General features: G+C 36.7%; 1 protein-coding gene across 2 annotated transcripts in view; it reads right to left on the minus strand.

The window, feature by feature from the left end:
• The window catches only part of Lpin2 (lipin 2), a 54,842-nt gene extending 43,053 nt beyond the window's left edge, over window positions 1-11,789 (minus strand). For both annotated transcript variants that reach the window (XM_015482518.2, XM_015482516.2), the window contains exon 1: window positions 11,555-11,789. In XM_015482518.2, coding sequence (XP_015338004.1) covers window positions 11,555-11,659 — 105 coding nt within the window. In that variant the 5' untranslated portion in view covers window positions 11,660-11,789. The remainder of the gene's footprint in view (window positions 1-11,554) is intronic.
• Between the last annotated feature and the right edge of the window lie 6,234 nt (window positions 11,790-18,023).

Here is an 18,023-nt window from a genome sequence, read left to right on the forward strand (position 1 = left end):
AACTTATTATTTTATTAGCTATCTTTTAAGTCTCATTTTATAATGTAAAAAACAGGAAAGAGGAGAACACATGGAACAACCAAGCCCACTTCCCAGGAACACAACAAAACAGATGGTCCATTAAAGCTATGGGATCTCCTGGAGGCTAAGACTCTATAAGAAAAGCTGACAGCAACACATCTAAACTTCAATGCCTCCAGACCTTCAGCAGAGCAAGAGCCCCAGATGATTCCTCCAGTATATAGCAGGCCTTCTGCCAGGCAGAATGAGGTGGCTAGTTGAACAGGGCCTACCTTCACTTCTACAATATGTGAGGCCCTGGGTTCAATTCCCAGTAGGAATGGGAGGGCGGATCACCTTGGCAAAATGAGCAAGAAAATACCCCAGATGTAACTCATTGGAACTGGAAATGCCTTCTACTTAAAAAAAAAAAAAAAAGTAAGCAGATTAAGTTAACTTTTTTCCCCACTTAATGAGAAGACATGAAGCTGACCTTAAACTTAGTTTTCAAGACTGACAAGTTGATAAATTCAGATTTTGGATCTGTTACAAATGATGATGATTTCACCATATTCACTAATTATGTTGGGCTGAGTAACGTTCAAGTAAGGCAAGCTACTTTTGCCACTACAGCAATGTATGTTCTTTACCGGTTGGGGTCCCCAAGCTTTACTCAACTATTTGCTTCAGCTTTTTGCCAGGTGAAGAAAGAACTATGGCATCAACTAAAGAAGAACTATGGCATCACTGATTTCACTTTAAAAACCATCAACTCCCCTTTCTCCACCCCCCTGTCAAGTGACAATAATTTTCAAGACAATCCTTCAAAATCCAACATCAATTTTCTTCTCATTCTAATATTTTACAATAAAAGCAAATCTTTCAGATTTCCTGGATAAAGAGGAAATGGATCAAATGGAAAAATCCACAACAAACTATGCATCCTAAGAGAACAATAGAAAATAAAATCAGGAAAACAGTTGGGATTAGGATGCATAGATTCAACATCTGACAATAAAGAAAAAAAGTGACAAAAAGAGGCCTGTCACTGTGGCATCCACAGCAACCTGTTCTCTCCCTACCACAGCACTCACCACACTGCACTAATTTGTTTAGCCTATATCTAAACTCTTCTAACAAAGAAGGGGGAAGCGCTGCGTGCTTCACTATCTCCCCTAAACCTGGCATAGTGGCTACCCATTGCAGAATTGTTTTTGTTTTTTTACCATGCTGGGTTCAAACCCAGGACCTTGCACATGCTAGGCAAGCACTCTACCACTGAGCCTGAATACCTCCAGCTCTGAATATTTTTGGATCTATGAATGAATGAATGAATGAATGCATGCATGCATGTTAGATTTAGTGAAGAGAATCAGAGTGTTTTGTTTTGTATTACTGAATCAAACAGTGAAATTCAAGAGGTAAATGCAGACAGACAGACAGACACACACACACACACACACACAAATGTAACACCACACATTAAAAAAAAAAAAATCAATGGTAGAGGTCAACCCTAAGTCCCATAAATACTGATCATTCAAAAACCAATGCTTCTCTCTAAATGCCAGTAAAGACCTTACTAAGAAAAGCTTACATAAAACTAGTTTATTTGGGTGATAAGACACCTACCTACTTCAGGATGGGTAAGTCTAAAAATATCCCTGTGAGAACAAAAGACATGCATGCATGCAGATCATTCTGAAGAACCTGAGCAGCCCAGCTGTGGCTAGGGGCGGAAGAGAGAGTGCTGGTCTATCAAAGGAAGTAAATGTGGGGGGAGATGGCTAAGGCAGAGACAAGGTGACAGTAGATCAAAGATGATTGCAGAGTGAAAGAAAACAAGCCAGGTTATCAATTTTCTAATAGTCACTTTACTTACATGAAAACATCCAACATTATAATTCTACACAGCACAGCCTTCAAGGAAAACAGCTAGTCACAACAGTTTAATTTTCCTAACACTCAGCAATGTGCCAGAATATTATTCATTTTCTTCAGTAACAGAATTTGGTACAGAGCAAGAAAATCTATGTATACACATATTTTAGCTTCCAAAATAATGACAAAAGTAATGTTGTCTGAGTATATCCTAATGTAGCAAGAAGCATGATAGGAGAGAGGTGGGCCTCAACTTCTTTCCTCAACTTCACTTAACTGTTATGATGAAACTTGTTTCCAACTATCATAGCTCTATAAACTAAAGGGTTTCCCTTCCCACATTTCTTTTCATTGCTTCTCCCCTCATTTTCTTAACTGCAGGATATAATAAAGCTTTCTGATAGTTTAGTTCTCATCTCTTCTGTCCCAGCAAAAATATGCCCAGTTTTGACCTCTGGTATATGAAGTGACAAATGTTATAGGGATCATTTAACCTGGCTGATGACTATGGAGAAATTTAAGAAGTAAAAATCATTAGAAAACATAATGAGTTTATAATTAATCATGGAAGACATTAAACTATTACTTAAGTTGACCTATGGAATGGTTATACCTATCAGCATATAAAACTTCTAGCAAAATGTTTATGCTGACTCTATGAAATGCAATTTGAAGATTTAAAATAGCTGTACCTTTAACTATTCAAAATAGATTTAAAAATATACCTTATAACCCTTTTGTATAGTTCTGTGAGCTTTAGCCATTGCCATAAGTGAGATCCCCTCAAGTCACCAAAACCCCTCTTTAGTTTATCCTGTCTCTAGTTTTGCCTTCTCCAGAATGATACAAATGGAACCATACAGTATGTACCTTTCAAATTTGGCTTCTTTTATTTAACACAACACATTTGAGATTAGCTAATATTGTTATATGTATCAGTAGTTCCTTGTTTTTAAGTAGTACCCCATCAGATGGACTTACAAAGTTTATTCACCAGTTGAAGACATGGATTGTTCCCAGTTCTTGGCAATCACAAATAAAGGCAGAGCAAAACACTTACAGAGACAAATGTGTGAACAATTTTATTTGGGTATACACTTAGGAGTAATTCTGTTAATCAAGTAAAACTTGATTTTCTAGCTGTGTGTGTGTGTGTGTGTGTGTGTGTGTGTTTTAATGGGAATGGAACTCAGGAGTGCTCTACCACCGAGCTACATCCTCAGTCCTTTTAATTTTTTTTTTTTTTTTTAATTTGAGACAGTCTTGCCAAATTACTCAAGCTAGCCTCAAACCTGTGATCCTTCTGCCTCAGTCTCCTGAGTAGCTGGGATTACAGATATGTGCCCAGTCTAGCTATTGTTTTTAAGATATCTCCAGTGCACTCATAAGAGTTTGCTATTCAAAGAAACCCCACCTTAAATTATTTTCAAAGTGATAAGTTAATTATTTTATAAGTTTGCATTTTCATATGTAAGATTTTCTTAAAATGTAGATTCACCTATCCTGGTGAATATTCAAACATCTTTTACTCACAGTCATATTTTTTTAAACACTGCATATCCTTGACAGATCACATATGAACTGAGCTACAATTCAGGTGTCTTCCTAATATTAGCCATGGCAATTAGGTAAAAAAATGAAGGCACTAATATTTACCCTTTCCATATGTCATTATAATATGGCTCTTCTCACCCTTAGGTAAAGTAAATATTATTTATATATGTTGTACTAGTAAAAACAAAAACAACAAACAAAAACCAGGGCCCAGGGAATGTAAGCAACTTATAAGGAATCAAACAACTACACAAAGGTCCAAACAAATGCCCAGGGAAACCCATCTCAAAACACCCATCGCACCTTTTACTGTATCTAGGGACATTAATACTATGTTTAAGGACTTTCACGGCTTTTTGTAGGTAGGAATTTCACAAAGTCTTTTAGAAGGTGATGACAGATTTCCCCGTAGGCTATCATACGCGATAATGTGAAGCTTTCTGAGCAGACTTAAAGATGCAATGTTATAATCATAAATATGTCTTAAAGGACAGGTTCTCATCTTAAACCTGCTAAGATAATTGTGTAACTAACCTGTTTTGGTGGGGTAATCATTGATATCCATAGTATTTTTTAAAGATAAACCCAAAAATCTTGAAAGGCATATAATTTTAGTGGGTTGCTTTGGAAACCCTACTTTCCAGAGGAAGGCAGATGCCGGTAGACCATTTCCTTTGCAATATTCCATCTCTTTTGAAAGTTCTTTCTATTTACACATTGACCTAGAAATCAAGAATTGGCAACATGACTTTGGCAGTCAAAATTATAACCCTGTGAGCAAAGTAACTGTAATTCCTGTAGGTTGTAGGTCTAGGGAAAGAAAGATATGCTAAATGTCACTTATCTTTCTACCATCCTCTCAGCCTCTAACTTCTCCCCAAAAGAATTTTAGATACTATCACAAGTAAGTTATTTGACATTATAAGTTTGTCCTACTTGTGTTAATTTCCTGGGTTGAAGGCCCCTCACTGCATCATATGGCTTCCTGGTTAATTTCAAATAGGAACAAGTGAGATGGACTACCATTAGGGTTGAAAGGGAACCATATTTACTTCAACTAACCCACAGGCTTCAAGTTCACAATCTAGTACTTCTCAGTAACCCAAAGCTGAAGAGTTCACTATCAAGAAGTCTGACAGGAAAGTTACTGCTTTAGAAAGAAGCTACACTTAGAAAAAAGAATATAGAATCCTTTATTAAAAAAAAAAAAGAAGACAATAATGACAATTCAAGGATTAAAATAAATCAGGTTTTAGAAAAATCCCAAGACTTTTGGTCATGTGTGTAGGTGTGCTGTTTGTATGTTAAGAAAATGTTTAACAGCTTCCCTGGGTACTCATACTTAGTCCACTTGATGTTTCCTCAAGTGTGCTCAATTTTTTTCACAAGCTTTTACAAAAATACTGGCCATGAAAGTAAACCACTTTCCACTCCACTACAAAAATGGATATTTCCAGGAGGCTGTGAGTTCCCTTATTTATAAGGGCTAAAAGTGATGTAAAACTTCCTTTTAGTATATGAAGAAATGACAACTAACTCAATTATGAAAAACGATGATTTACAAAGGAAGAGACTATTCATTAGTGAAGAGTACTTACCTAAGCCACAAAAGTCTTTGGATCTGTACTGTACCCAGCAGATATATATCCAGAAACCACTGTTCCCCAAGTCTGATTAGTCATAAATTCCCAGAAAGCTTCTAAAAATAAAATTTTCTAGAGGGGAAGGCTAAAATGAACCCTGAGGTGTTGAATAGAATTGGAGGTCCCAGTACAAACTCATAGTTTGAATATACACTGACGGACAGATGAACAAATATCGGTGGGCTTATGCCTGGGGCAGAATATATACTTAGATATTCTAGCTTGCTGTGAGAAGAGGATCTAGAATAAATAATACTCCCAGATCTTGGTTTCTAAGTAAAATTTATTCAGTAGAAGGAACCAAGGCTCCTTGGAAAAGTAGTTGATTTCAGGACAGATTACAGAAAATCATAAGATGCTGCTAAAGTATCTTATAGTGCCAGGAAGCAAGCAAACACTCAAAATCAAAATGGGGGCATATTAATGGAACATAGAAATCAATCCGAAAGAACCTCCAAAAAGCTAGAACAATCTGAGCCACAAAATAAAATTATAACCTAAGGAATATAATAAATATTTATAAGCCCACATTGTTATAGGTGAAAATTAATAAAGGATGATAAGGGACAGTTTTTCTCTAGAAGCTGAATTCCAATTAATAAATGAAGAAAGAAGGGCTGGAATTATAGCTCAGGGTAGAGTGCTTGCCTAGCACATGTGAGGCAATGGATTTGATCCTCAGCACCACATAAAAATAAGTAAATAAAGGTATTGTGTTGGTATTATGTCCATCTACAACAACAAAAAATTAAATAAGTAAGTAAATAAATAAATGAAGAATGAATGAGGGTATCAGAAAACCACCATCAGAATACTACAGTAATAACTGTGACAAACAAGATCCATTCATGGGTATTAAAAATAGAAGACAAAAATTTAAGGAAAAAAAGGATGTCTAAACATTCTCAAACTATTTTCCCCAAGACACACATTCATTACAAAAGGAAAAATAGTAACTTTACAGTGAAGAAACCTGGAAGATATCACACCATGATAAAATGATCAAGAGAAACTTCGCCAGTGGAAAACATTTTTTAAAAATATATTTTTTAAGTTTTGTATATGGACACAATATCTTTATTTATTTATTCATCTTTTAAAAACCCTTTTTGTAGTTGTAGATGGACAGAATGTCTTTATTTTATTTGTTTATATCTGGTACTGAGGATTGAACTCAGGGCCTCACATGTGCCAGGCAAGTGTTCTACCACTGAGTTACAACCCTAGCCCCACCAGTGGAAAATATTTTGACATCAGGGCCCCCTTGGGATGACTCACTGAAAAGGACATATCACTTCCATGGCATTTTGCCAAAAACATAACCTCTATCTAATTAGGAGACAACAGCAGAAAAGCCCTAAATTAAGGATAATTCCACAAAATACCTGACCAACACTCACTGAGATGTCAAAGTCAAGAAAGACAGGGAAAAGCTAAGAAGCTATCAGACTCTTAAGAGATTGAGGACACATGACAAATAAAGGCATGGTATTCTGGACTGGGTTCTGCAACAAAAAAGGGACTTTGATGGGAAAAACCTGAATAAAGTCTGTAGTTTAATTCTAAAAACAAACAGAACCAAATAATTCTTGGGCTTCACTACTCCTCTGATTCTGCTTCAGTCTGTCTGAGAAATCTGTATATTCTAGTGAAAGCTCAGCAGTGAATCCAGTGACCAGACTCGGAAGTCAGTGTCCTTGAGAATCACCTCTAGTCCCAGGCTACACATAAGTTACATCATGTACTTGAGTAATCCTGACAACCAGGCCCTGCCCTATCCCCCAAGCATAGACTTATAGGTACAGGCACTTTTGTAAGCCCCCACGTGACACCAAAATATCAACATATTTCAAGATGTCAGAAGACTAGTAGTCAGATGGATTGATTCCTAGACTCCTCTTGTTTTCACTGAAGGCTCCTTTCCTGCCTCACTGTCCCTGAAGGAATTACTTTTTCCAACATGATTTCAATTTCATGACTGAATATCAGTCTACAATGGCTATAGTTTCATGCTTTGTTAGAATATAAGAGAAATAAAGGTGAGAAATGACTGCTATAATTTCAGCTATGCCCCTTGACCTAGCTAGAGATAGCCTCTTTCATTTACAGTTCAAGTACAGGTCAGGTAAATCTGAACATTCGATAACATTCTAGGGATGTTACACAACTCTATATTTTTCCGGGTCTCACTTTAAGGAGGTTTCTAATGAAGGTCCTTCCCACAGAGATAGGAAGTAATATTAAGATAGTATACCAAAGGTACACACAGTGTTCTACACATGATTAGAGTTAAAAAGATTCCCCTGATAACTATTTTAGTTTCAATGAGATTTTTTTAAAAATGGAAACACGCAAAACTATTTACTCATGAATGTATGTCTGTAATTTTTCTCCAGAACTGGCTTGGTTTTGAATATTTAATATCTAAGATATGAATGTTACTCATAAATGATCTAAAAAATCAGTGTTTTCTTAGAGAATGAGATTTTTATTTAGACCCTTCAGAGTCACGTTCAACTCCTCTAGACCAGGCCAGTAGCCTGACTTCTTGTGACATAACAAAGCACATTGATGGGGTCATGGGACACAAAGCTGACTAACCCACACTTGGATCACATCACAACACTGGGTTCACGCTGGCACTCTTAACCACCTCAGTGAAAGAGCTCAGCAAACTGCAAGTATGCAGTCAGGACCAAATAACTAGGGCAAACAAAAAGCAGTAGTAATTATATGGCCATTTGCTGGAAATCTTTCCAGCTGTGTTATTTACAAACCCAGAGCAGCAAATAATTCAGACACATTAGTAAATGCAAATAAAAAAATTAGGGGCTAGGTAGATATCGTTTACTGGTAGAGTGCTTACCTAGCATGTGTGAGATGTGTGAGACCTTGGGTTCAATCAATAGTACCACCCGCCCCCCCCCAAAAAAAAAAAGAAAAAGAAAAGAAAGCATCTACTGCACTCAATTGCAAAAAAATAAATATTTGTTGAATGAAGAGAATTTTGCTTTTCAAATTAATAGGTGTAGCCAGGTGCAGGGGTACACACCTAATTTAATCCCAGCTACTCAGGAGATTGAGACACGAAGATTCAAAGTTTGAGGCCAGTCCCAGCAATTTAGGGAAATCCTGTCTCAAAACAATAAAAAGGAATGGAACTGTTGCTTGGTGGTAGAGCACCCCTGGGGTCAATCTCCAATATATCCATATCTCTCTCTCCAAGGATTTAGCCATATACTATAGGGTCCTCTGGAGGCAACTGTATGCATGCATTAATTGTAAGCTATCTCTAATTTTTTCCTTAATAAAAATAGATGAGAGCACACATTTAAAAATGAATAATAATTTTCAAACAACGTAAATGTATTCATGACCACACTTCCAAAACTACTCTTCTTCAAATTCCTGAGTTCCTTTGTGGATCAGTTTTAAAAGAACTTAACTCCTCAAAACTGCCTAATTAGTGATATCCCAACCTTGTGCTACTCCAGTCCCAATATGTCTTCTTAGCTAGAGATACTACCAAAGCACACTTGTGTGTTTTGTAATCCTTTCTCAAATGCAGGAACCTCTGCAGAGATTAGGGAGTCAGCACCCACCCACAACTAGGTGACCAAAGGATAAACACCTAGCATTCCTCTTAAGTGTAAGGGAGCTGAGGAAGGAAGAGGAAAGGCATAATTCAAAGTTCATCATGGGTGTTAGCTGAGAAGAATAGAAGCTAAAAGATACTTTTGCAAATAGAAACCTGAAAATGTTTATCTCAAAAATTTTTGTGAAACTTTCCCTTATCCAGGAAAGGAGGAAGAAATTCTTACCTTAGTTCCTTGCTTCCTCCTTGTTCCAGGACTTAGAACTCTGGTTAGTTGAGTTCTTTGGTTAATTATGAGACTGTTAAGTTTAACAGCATTACTTGTGAAGAAATGAAAAGCTCAATTAAGTGTTTAATTATTTTTGTGGACATTGCCATGCTAGCCTCGAGAAAGATGATTTGTTTTGTCTGTTCACCTAATGCTGTGTCATAATTTCTGGCAGCAACAAGCAATGACAATGTGCTAAGCCTGGGGCTTCCTCACCCTACCAAAGCCCAGGTGGAATCACAGTTTCCTAACTTGTTATAAAGCACTCGGCCTTATATCATAAGCCCTGACTGCAGGGTGACTTGCTACTGTCTACCACTGTTTATGTTATGAAATCTTCTTGAGCATTTTTTTTTTTTTTTTTTTGAGCCAACCAGAGATGTCCAGTTCCTAAGACAAAGAGCTGAGAGAAAGGAGGAATATTGCCCTTGGGCTTCCTGGAGTCCCCAGCAGCTGAAAATCCAAGAGGATATGAAGACCAAAGGCCAAGTCTCATTTTCCCACCTGGGCAACTTTTGTCTGTCCAGGGTTATCTCTAATAAGAACAGCTAGATGGCCTCTAGAAATCTCTTCTGGCTCTAAACTGGAGAAATACGTTGATTTTCTAAGATTTCTTAGGATAAAAACTCCTATTATACATTTTTGCCTAGTCTCTTGGCCCCGCCCCCGCCCCATCAAGGGAAAATAACCACAATACATTATTTTGAAACTTTGGAGTATTTTAACACAGCCTTTTACCTCACCAAATAAAGGAATTACCTTCACTTTTTAAAAAAATAAAGGAAGAGGATTTTTAAAAATCATGATGTACACATACTCAAAACACCTAAAGCCATGCAGAAACAGTCCTTCAAAAATGTAACCATTTCCTTCTAACAAGAGGTATGCACAGGAGAAAAAACAAAACCCAAGAAACCCAACAACAACAAGTGACTTCTAAGAGTCACCTAGGTCACAAAAGCTTAGAAACCAGGATTCTCTCTTTCCACACATACCCATTCACCATACACACCCAGGTTGTAAAGTTAAACTCCTCCGTAATCATTATAGTTTATTAAGCAGTTATCAAATCCAGTACCCCAAACACTAGCCATTCAGAAAACTCATGTGTTTCTCTTGGGTGGGAAGATGACTCATAGGATGTTAATGTTCTAACAGTGACATAAAGGGAATTGTTAATAAAATGCAGCCTAAGCAAACACCCCTGACCTTTCTCTGGAAAACACCCATAGCAAGAAGTCTAAGAACTTCTTCTTTGATGGACTGTTTGTGTGTGTTGGTGCTACTTAGGAACTTAAGAACCAGGTGTGTTCACTTTCCTCCCTCTGACCTTTACAACAAATGTGCCTGAATCTATTCACATACATAAATTCTATATTAAAATAAAGGTTTCAAAAGCAAATTGCTTCCCTCAGTAGTACCTGAATTCCATTCATATTCAATTTATTTCTATTAGTATTCGAGAGGTCTGAACAAATACACCTATACCTATAGACCCAACAGTAAAAAACACAAGAGTGTGATGATTTCCCACACACACACTGGGAACTAAACTCAGGGGCACTGGATCACTGAGCCACATCCCCAGCACAATTTTGTGTTTTACTAAGAGACGGGGTCTGAGTTGCTTAGCACCTCGCTTTTGCTGAGGCTGGCTTTGAACTCCTGATCCCCCTGCCTCAGCCTCCAGGGTCGCTGGGTTTACAGGCATGCGCCCAGAGCACCCAGCATGTGATAACATTTTTAAAGGTGCCAACAAAAAATTTTAGACCTTTAAAACTTAAAACCAAGCAGATTATGAACCAGATTTTAGAAATTATCATTTTTTTTGTTTTGCTGATTTTATGTTTGCTTTCATATTCATCTTTCATTAAAAATATATAAGCATTTGTTTCCTATCATTTTTAAAAGAAAAGGCTCCACAGGTAGAGTATATTATATTGTCCTATAGTCACCAGATTTTGTTTCCTTAATGAAGACTGGATTTCACATTAAGCTTATATAACATGCTACATCTTACTTGTTGTAACCAAAGAGAACATTCTAGATTTAAAATATTGTATTTTCCCCATATATTTTAAGTTTACAAAATTTTCTTACTTATAATCACAGAAGAAAAAAGACTATAGTCCCTCTTCTTTACCATACATTGAAATGAAAAACCAATTTCCAAATATTAAGTCTACCTTTTAAAAAGACTTTGACTAGGACAATAAAAACCACAAAAATTTTAAATGATTTTTATACCTCAATTACTACATTAATAAGCAAAGAGAATGTGAAACCAAATATACTGTTTTGAAACCATAGTTTTAAAAAAAGTTCTGTTTAAAGTAACTTCATTTGTTTTTCTAGGCAGAAAATTACTATTTGTTAAAATAACAAAAAAACAGAAAAAGGTAGAAAGATAGCAGAGAGCCAGTGGGGGAAGGCATGTAGACAAAGATTCTTGCTCAACATAACATTTAAAAGTTAGTAAAACTCACTACAATATTACTGTTTCCAAAGAAGGGGCATTAGTCACCTTCACTCGGTGGGTGCACACCCTCTTCTCAGTTCTACTCAGATTGAGCACCCAAGAAAGGGAGCAGGGTGAGGGTGGATGAAACTCACCAGGATACCAGGAGGGGCCTTGCCAGGGTAAACAGCTTGAGTTTTACTGAGTAAGCCTTTGTGAACCTTCTCCTCATCTTCACTATCATCTTCTAAGTAAAACATCTTAAAATTGAAGAAGTTTATCAAGCATGTCTTTTTACAAAAATGAAGGTATCATCAAAATAGAAAGCTGCTCTGCTGTTGACAGACTGAACGTTAACTGCTTGCAGACACAGGGATATATGGTTAAAACTGAAAGGAAATGGCTCTTAAAAAAAAAAAAAAAGCAATGCATACACAACTTTACCAATGAGATTTGCTCAAAACACCTCAACCCCTTCTCTCCAAAGGAGATAAGCAAGGACATGGGACAGGCTGTGCCATGTGTTTACACTGATAGGTACCAAGTCCTGCCCAATCACATGATGGTCACTGCAGCTCCCATCACACAGAACAGGGATTGAGTTAATGATTCCTTAAATCAATCACATCCTCATTTTTAGAAATAAAAACATCTGTACACATGGAGAAGTAATCTTACATAAATTAATCACGTAAGGGAAATCACTTACATATACTTTTTTGAACATTAGTCAAAGTCAGCCAGGTATATACATGTTTTGTAGAGTCCAACTACTAATTATTTTTATGTCACACTGGCATATGACCCATATTTTTCACAATTCTGGGAAATATCCTGCTCAGTACTGTAAATAACATAATTTATTAGACTTCAAGAGTATGACAATGCAACATTGTTTTTTTTAAAGAGAGAGAGAGAGAGAGAGAGAGAGAGAGAGAGAATTTTTTTTTTAATATTTATTTTTCAGTTTTCGGCGGACACAACATCTTTGTTTGTATGTGGTGCTGAGGATCGAACCCGGGCCGCACGCATGCCAGGCAAGCACGCTATGGCTTGAGCCACATCCCCAGCCCCGACAATGCAACATTTAATGAACATTCCTATTATGTCCTTGCCAGCTCTCAGAAAGTAACTTCAATTGAATTTTTCTAAATCTAAGACACCTAACACACAAAATGCATTAGATTTTTAAATTAAAATATATTTTATTCAAGCCGTTTTCTAGATTGTACTGCTCATTACAAAGAGCCATTAGCCACATGGCTACTGAGCATCTGCAAGCTGGTTAGTACCAACTGCAATGAACTCTAATAAGAAATGCTTCCTGGATTTTGAAGACTTAGTATGATAAAAAGAATGTGAAATAATCTCATAATTTTCATACATATTAAGTGTTGAAATGAGGGTATTCTGGATATACTGAATTAAATAAAAATTGTTAGTTAATTTTATCTTTTTTCCTACTTTTAAAATGTGACTAATAGAAAATTTAAATTATATATGTAGCTCATTAAATTTCTACTAGGCAATTTTGCTGTAGGGTCCTGAGACTATCTTGAGGGCAAAGGGAAAAGGAAAGACATTCAGGCAAAATTTTACATAACAAAGAATAGAAGACAAAAGGATTTTTCATCATTCTATAAAAATAATTAGCTCATCAACAATATACTAGCTGATATGCACATGTTATATAAGCTTCACATTAAGCCTCTTTTTCTACCTTTAAACTTCACAAAAAGACAAAATTTCCAAGTGTTTGACCAAGAAGGGCAGAGGTCATTAATGCTTAATTTAAATGGTGATATTTAATTTAAATGGTGATATTTAATATAGCAATACACCACCAGTTAGTATAATAAAAAAATTAAGTGGCAGAATTAAAAACCAATTTCACCAAAATTAGAACTAGAAAAACTTGTCTTGTGTTCACCTATTTCCCTTCTTGCTATCTAGTCTACCAGATACTAAGGTGAGTCTGGAGTATACTGAGGTGTCCACATTCATCTGTGCTCTAATTCAGTACACATCACATAAAAAAATCTCTCTTAGGGGTTTTATGGTTTAAATATAATGCCATTTACAGAAATTTAAATATTTCCTCCATGACCTGCTACAGTTCCTGATCCCCAATGGCAGAGGGCAGTCATAAAAACCTCACGTAGGGGCTAGGATTGTAGCTCAGTGGTAGAGCACTTGCCTGGCACATGTGAGGCACTGGGTTCAATCCTCAGAACCACATAAAAATAAAATAAATAAAAATAAAGGTATTGTGTCCATCTACAACTAAAAATTTTTAAAAAGAAAAAGAAAACCCATTTGGGGTGCTGTCAGTAGGGGGAAAAAGTGAAAGGAGAAATGAGAGGACAGGAAGGAGAAATAGGAGAAAACAAAAAAGGCAGATTAAGGAGAAATGACCTAACAAGAAAAAGGAGACAAAAGGAAATGTCAGGAAGCAGAGGAAATAAAATTTGAAAGAGAGTGATAAGAAAATATACAGGGTGGTAGCAGAAGGGAAGACTGTAAGAAAAAGGGTAGAGGTAAAGGAAAAAGAAAAACCTTATCCTTATCTATTTTAAACATGAGGAAATCAAGGACCCACTTCTTTGGTAAATATGCTCAAACAACAATCCCAATTTCTGGTTCAGTGGTCCCCTGCCCCCCACAACATTTTGCCTAGTTCAGAGAGAATGTGCCATGGGAAGATGATGGCGGAGATCAAACAGGGCAGAGAGCAGTAGATATGAAGTCTGGACAATGTTCACCTCAAAGTCCACTTACACAACAAGAAGGCCCCAAGCCAACCATATGGGTTTCCTGCCCGTCTTGGTATTATGTCATTGTTTTGAAGGATGACTCACAGAACGTCCTCACTGAAAGGGGGCATGTACTATGGACCTTCAGAGATGAGCTCATTTTCTGGACATCTATGTTGCCACTGGACACACACCTACAGTTTTTCCCTATGGTGACCTAAGCATTACCCTGACCTCCAAGGCTGGAACCCAACATTGTGGTTCCAGTTCCCCACCTTGGTCAATAAATGTTAAAGTCACAACCAACTATTTTCAATTATCCTTATGATTTCCAAAGAAAAACCATTTTAAAACTTTTCTGGTTCTGAAAGCTAAATATAAAAAACTAGCTAAAGTAAAAGTAAATAGCTGAATACTGAGAAAAACTATGTTTTTACTTTTACATAGCATTTTCAATGATCTTAAAAAAATAGTAGGCAGAAATTTGAATATTTCTTCATAGACTTAAACCTTGCTTGCTCCCTGCCCCCAAAAATCTTTGTTTAGAAAAACAAATCTAAAATGCAACTCAGAAGAATCAGTCTTGCTCAGATTCCACAAGTGATAATGATGCTAAGTAATTGGTTTCTGTTTTTCCCCACTACTCATCCTATAAATATGAGACTGGTTATAAAGGGATTTTTAAGAAAGTGTAAGGATTTATTTAAACTTCCTTACTTAAACTTTTCTTATGTGAAGTTGCAGTAAATTGGTTCAACAGAAATACTTTCATGTCACCACATTTAAAATGAAGTACTTTCAACAACAAGTGCTGGCGAGGATGTGGGGAAAAGGGTACACTGTACATTGCTGGTGGGACTGTAAATTGGTGCAGCCAATTTGGAAAGCAGTATGGAGATTTCTTGGAAAGCTGGGAATGGAGCCACCATTTGACCCAGCTATTCCCCTTCTCGGTCTATTCCCTAAAGACCTAAAAAGAGCATGCTACAGGGACACTGCTACATCGATGTTCATAGCAGCACAATTCACAATAACAAGACTGTAGAACCAACCTAGATGCCCTTCAATAGATGAATGGATAAAAAAAAATGTGGCATTTATACACAATGGAGTATTACTCTGCATTAAAAAATGACAAAATCATAGAATTTACAGGGAAATGGATGGCATTAGAGCAGATTATGCTAAGTGAAGCTAGCCAATCCCTAAAAAACAAATGCCAAATGTCTTCTTTGATATAAGGAGAGTAACTAAGAACAGAGTAGGGTCGAGGAGCATGAGAAGAAGATTAACATTAAACAGGGATGAGAGGTGGGAGGGAAAGGGAGAGAGAAGGGAAATTGCATGGAAATGGAAGGAGACCCTCAGAGTTATGCAAAAATACATACAAGAGGAAGTGAGGGGAAAGGGANTTATATATATATATATTATTATTATTATTTTTTTTTTTTAATGTGGTGCTGAGGATCGAACCCAGGGCCTTGCACATGTAAGGCGAGCACTCGACCGCTGAGACCAGCCCGGAAATCACATTTTGATTAGTAAAAAATCACAATGAAAATATTTTAAAAGTTTCAGTTACAAAAAATGTCATAATCTTTACCATATTTTTTCTATAAAGAAAGAAGTGGCTCAAGTGCATTTCTGCACTTTCAAAGCCATTTCATGACAAAGGGATCTACATGGAAAAAGGACTACAGCCTACCTGAAATAAATTTCCTTGTTTTAATGTAGAGCCACATGGTTCTCTTATCATCTAAAACAGAGTATTTCTTCTTCTATCTGGATTATAATTCATTGTTTAAGCTAAGAAAACAACCCAAAAGGGACTGATTGTGTTTTATTCAAAACCAAGAGAAAATTCCTCATAATTACTCTGATTTTTCAAACATTTATAATTTGCTTCATAGATAATAGCTATACAGTTTACTTAAGTTCCAGTGTTTCACAATATCTTCACACGATTCCAAAACTCTGAAAGTACAGCTAGTGTCTATTCCACTGAAATGTGAATGAATAATCACATGCAAACAGGCCTTTCCAGGAATGCAGAAGAAAATGCAAGAAGGGTCTCTTGAGGTCCAAGATCTGGCTTAAAGTGACTCAAAGATCAATGAGGAGACGTCAAAGAAGTTTTATCTTCAAAATTAATACATTTTGCACTCTACTGTGATATTTTTTCCTCCCTACTCCCTGCCGTGGTACTGGGGATTGAATCCAGAGGCATTCTACCATTGAGCTACATCCCCAGTCCATTTTTTTTTTTTTTTCTTCTAAGAGAAGGTCTAAATTGCCCAGGGCTAGACATTTGCAATCCTCTTGCTGCAGCTTCCCCAGTAGCTGCAATAATAGATGAGTGCCACTCTGCTGACTTTTTTTTTTTGGGGGGGGGGGGTACCAGGAATTGAACCCAAGGGCGCTTAACCACTGAGGCACATCCCCAGCCCTTTTTTATATTTTATTTTGAGACAGGGTCTCTTTAAGTTGCATAGGGCCTTGATAAATTGTTGAGGTTGGCTTTGAACTTGCAATCCTCTTGCTTCAGCCTCCCAAACCGATGGGATTACAGGCATGTGTCATCGCACCTGGCTACTATCTATTTTTTTAAATGGAAAAAGTAACTGGTCAAAGTTTTCTTCTACCAAGTTGAAGGGTTAATGTATTACATTTATTGTATGGCTTAGAATATCCTTAGAAAACTGGATATACACATCCTGGTTTAAGGAACTGTCTAGCCCTTCTGACACTAATGTTCTAGGATCAAGCTTTCACACAAATTTTGAGGCAAGAGAGACAATATTGAGAGATGCCTGGTTGTATCAGTCAAGTATCCAATTATTAAGACAGAAAAGCTAGGCAGCACAATTGAATATAAGTCTAAGAATGCTTTTTGATTGAACCTACGGATGCTGAGATAAATCCCTAGCCCTGTCTTTTACTTTTCATTCTGAGACAGGCTCATTAAGTTGTTGAGGCTGGACTCAAACTTGTGATTCTGCTGACCCATCCTCCTGAGCAGCTGGGATTACAGGTGAGCCACTGTATCCACTCACATATTACTGATGTTGAATTATCAACTTGCTCTTTCTTAGTAGGCTAAAAACAAAACAAAAAAACCCCACAACTCAAGCAGTTGGGATTATTATTTTAATAATAACAGCACTGCTAGGAATCATGATCTTGATAGGGCAGATGGGTAGGAGTATAAATTGTTAATCTGTAACCTTAAATGTGCCCCCAACAGAACCTGACAACCCTGCTTTGTTTCTGTGGTCAGCTCTCTCTCCCAATTTCTTCTTTTTTAAATTTCCAAGCTTCTCAACCTCAAGCATCCTGCCACTATCACATCCCTGCCAGAATGTGAAATATTTTATATTCTTTTAAGCAGGTACATTTATGTTCTTCAGGAAATAATGAGCAACAAAAGTGACAAAATATATTTTGCTAAAAGAATGATAATTTAAGGAATTTACTTTCATAATGTTTAGAAAATTCTAATGCTATATTTTAAGTTGTTACCAAGTAAGGTTTTCATTTAATGGGTGATATTTAAAAGAATCAGAATTCTTAGATTTTTGTCTTTAGAAGTTGAATCTAATTCAAAGTTTGCGTAAACATATGAGAAAACGAGGAAAACTATAACACTTTAGACAGCAAGAGTTAGATGAGGATGAATCATAAAAATGAATAAAATTCCAGATGGCAGGAGTAGCTGCACTCTCTACTGAAGGTAAAGCCTCAAAGAATGCCCTTAGTAGTAGAAACAGCTGAATTAGCTTTCTACTCCTAGAGGTGAGATGCTGATAATGTCTAAAATATACCCTTACAATGTCAGGACCCAGAATCCAAAAAATAAAAGAGGCAAGTGCAA

The sequence above is a fragment of the Marmota marmota genome, unplaced genomic scaffold (genome assembly GCF_001458135.2).
Source record: "Marmota marmota marmota unplaced genomic scaffold, marMar, whole genome shotgun sequence".
Lineage (NCBI taxonomy): Eukaryota > Metazoa > Chordata > Mammalia > Rodentia > Sciuridae > Marmota > Marmota marmota.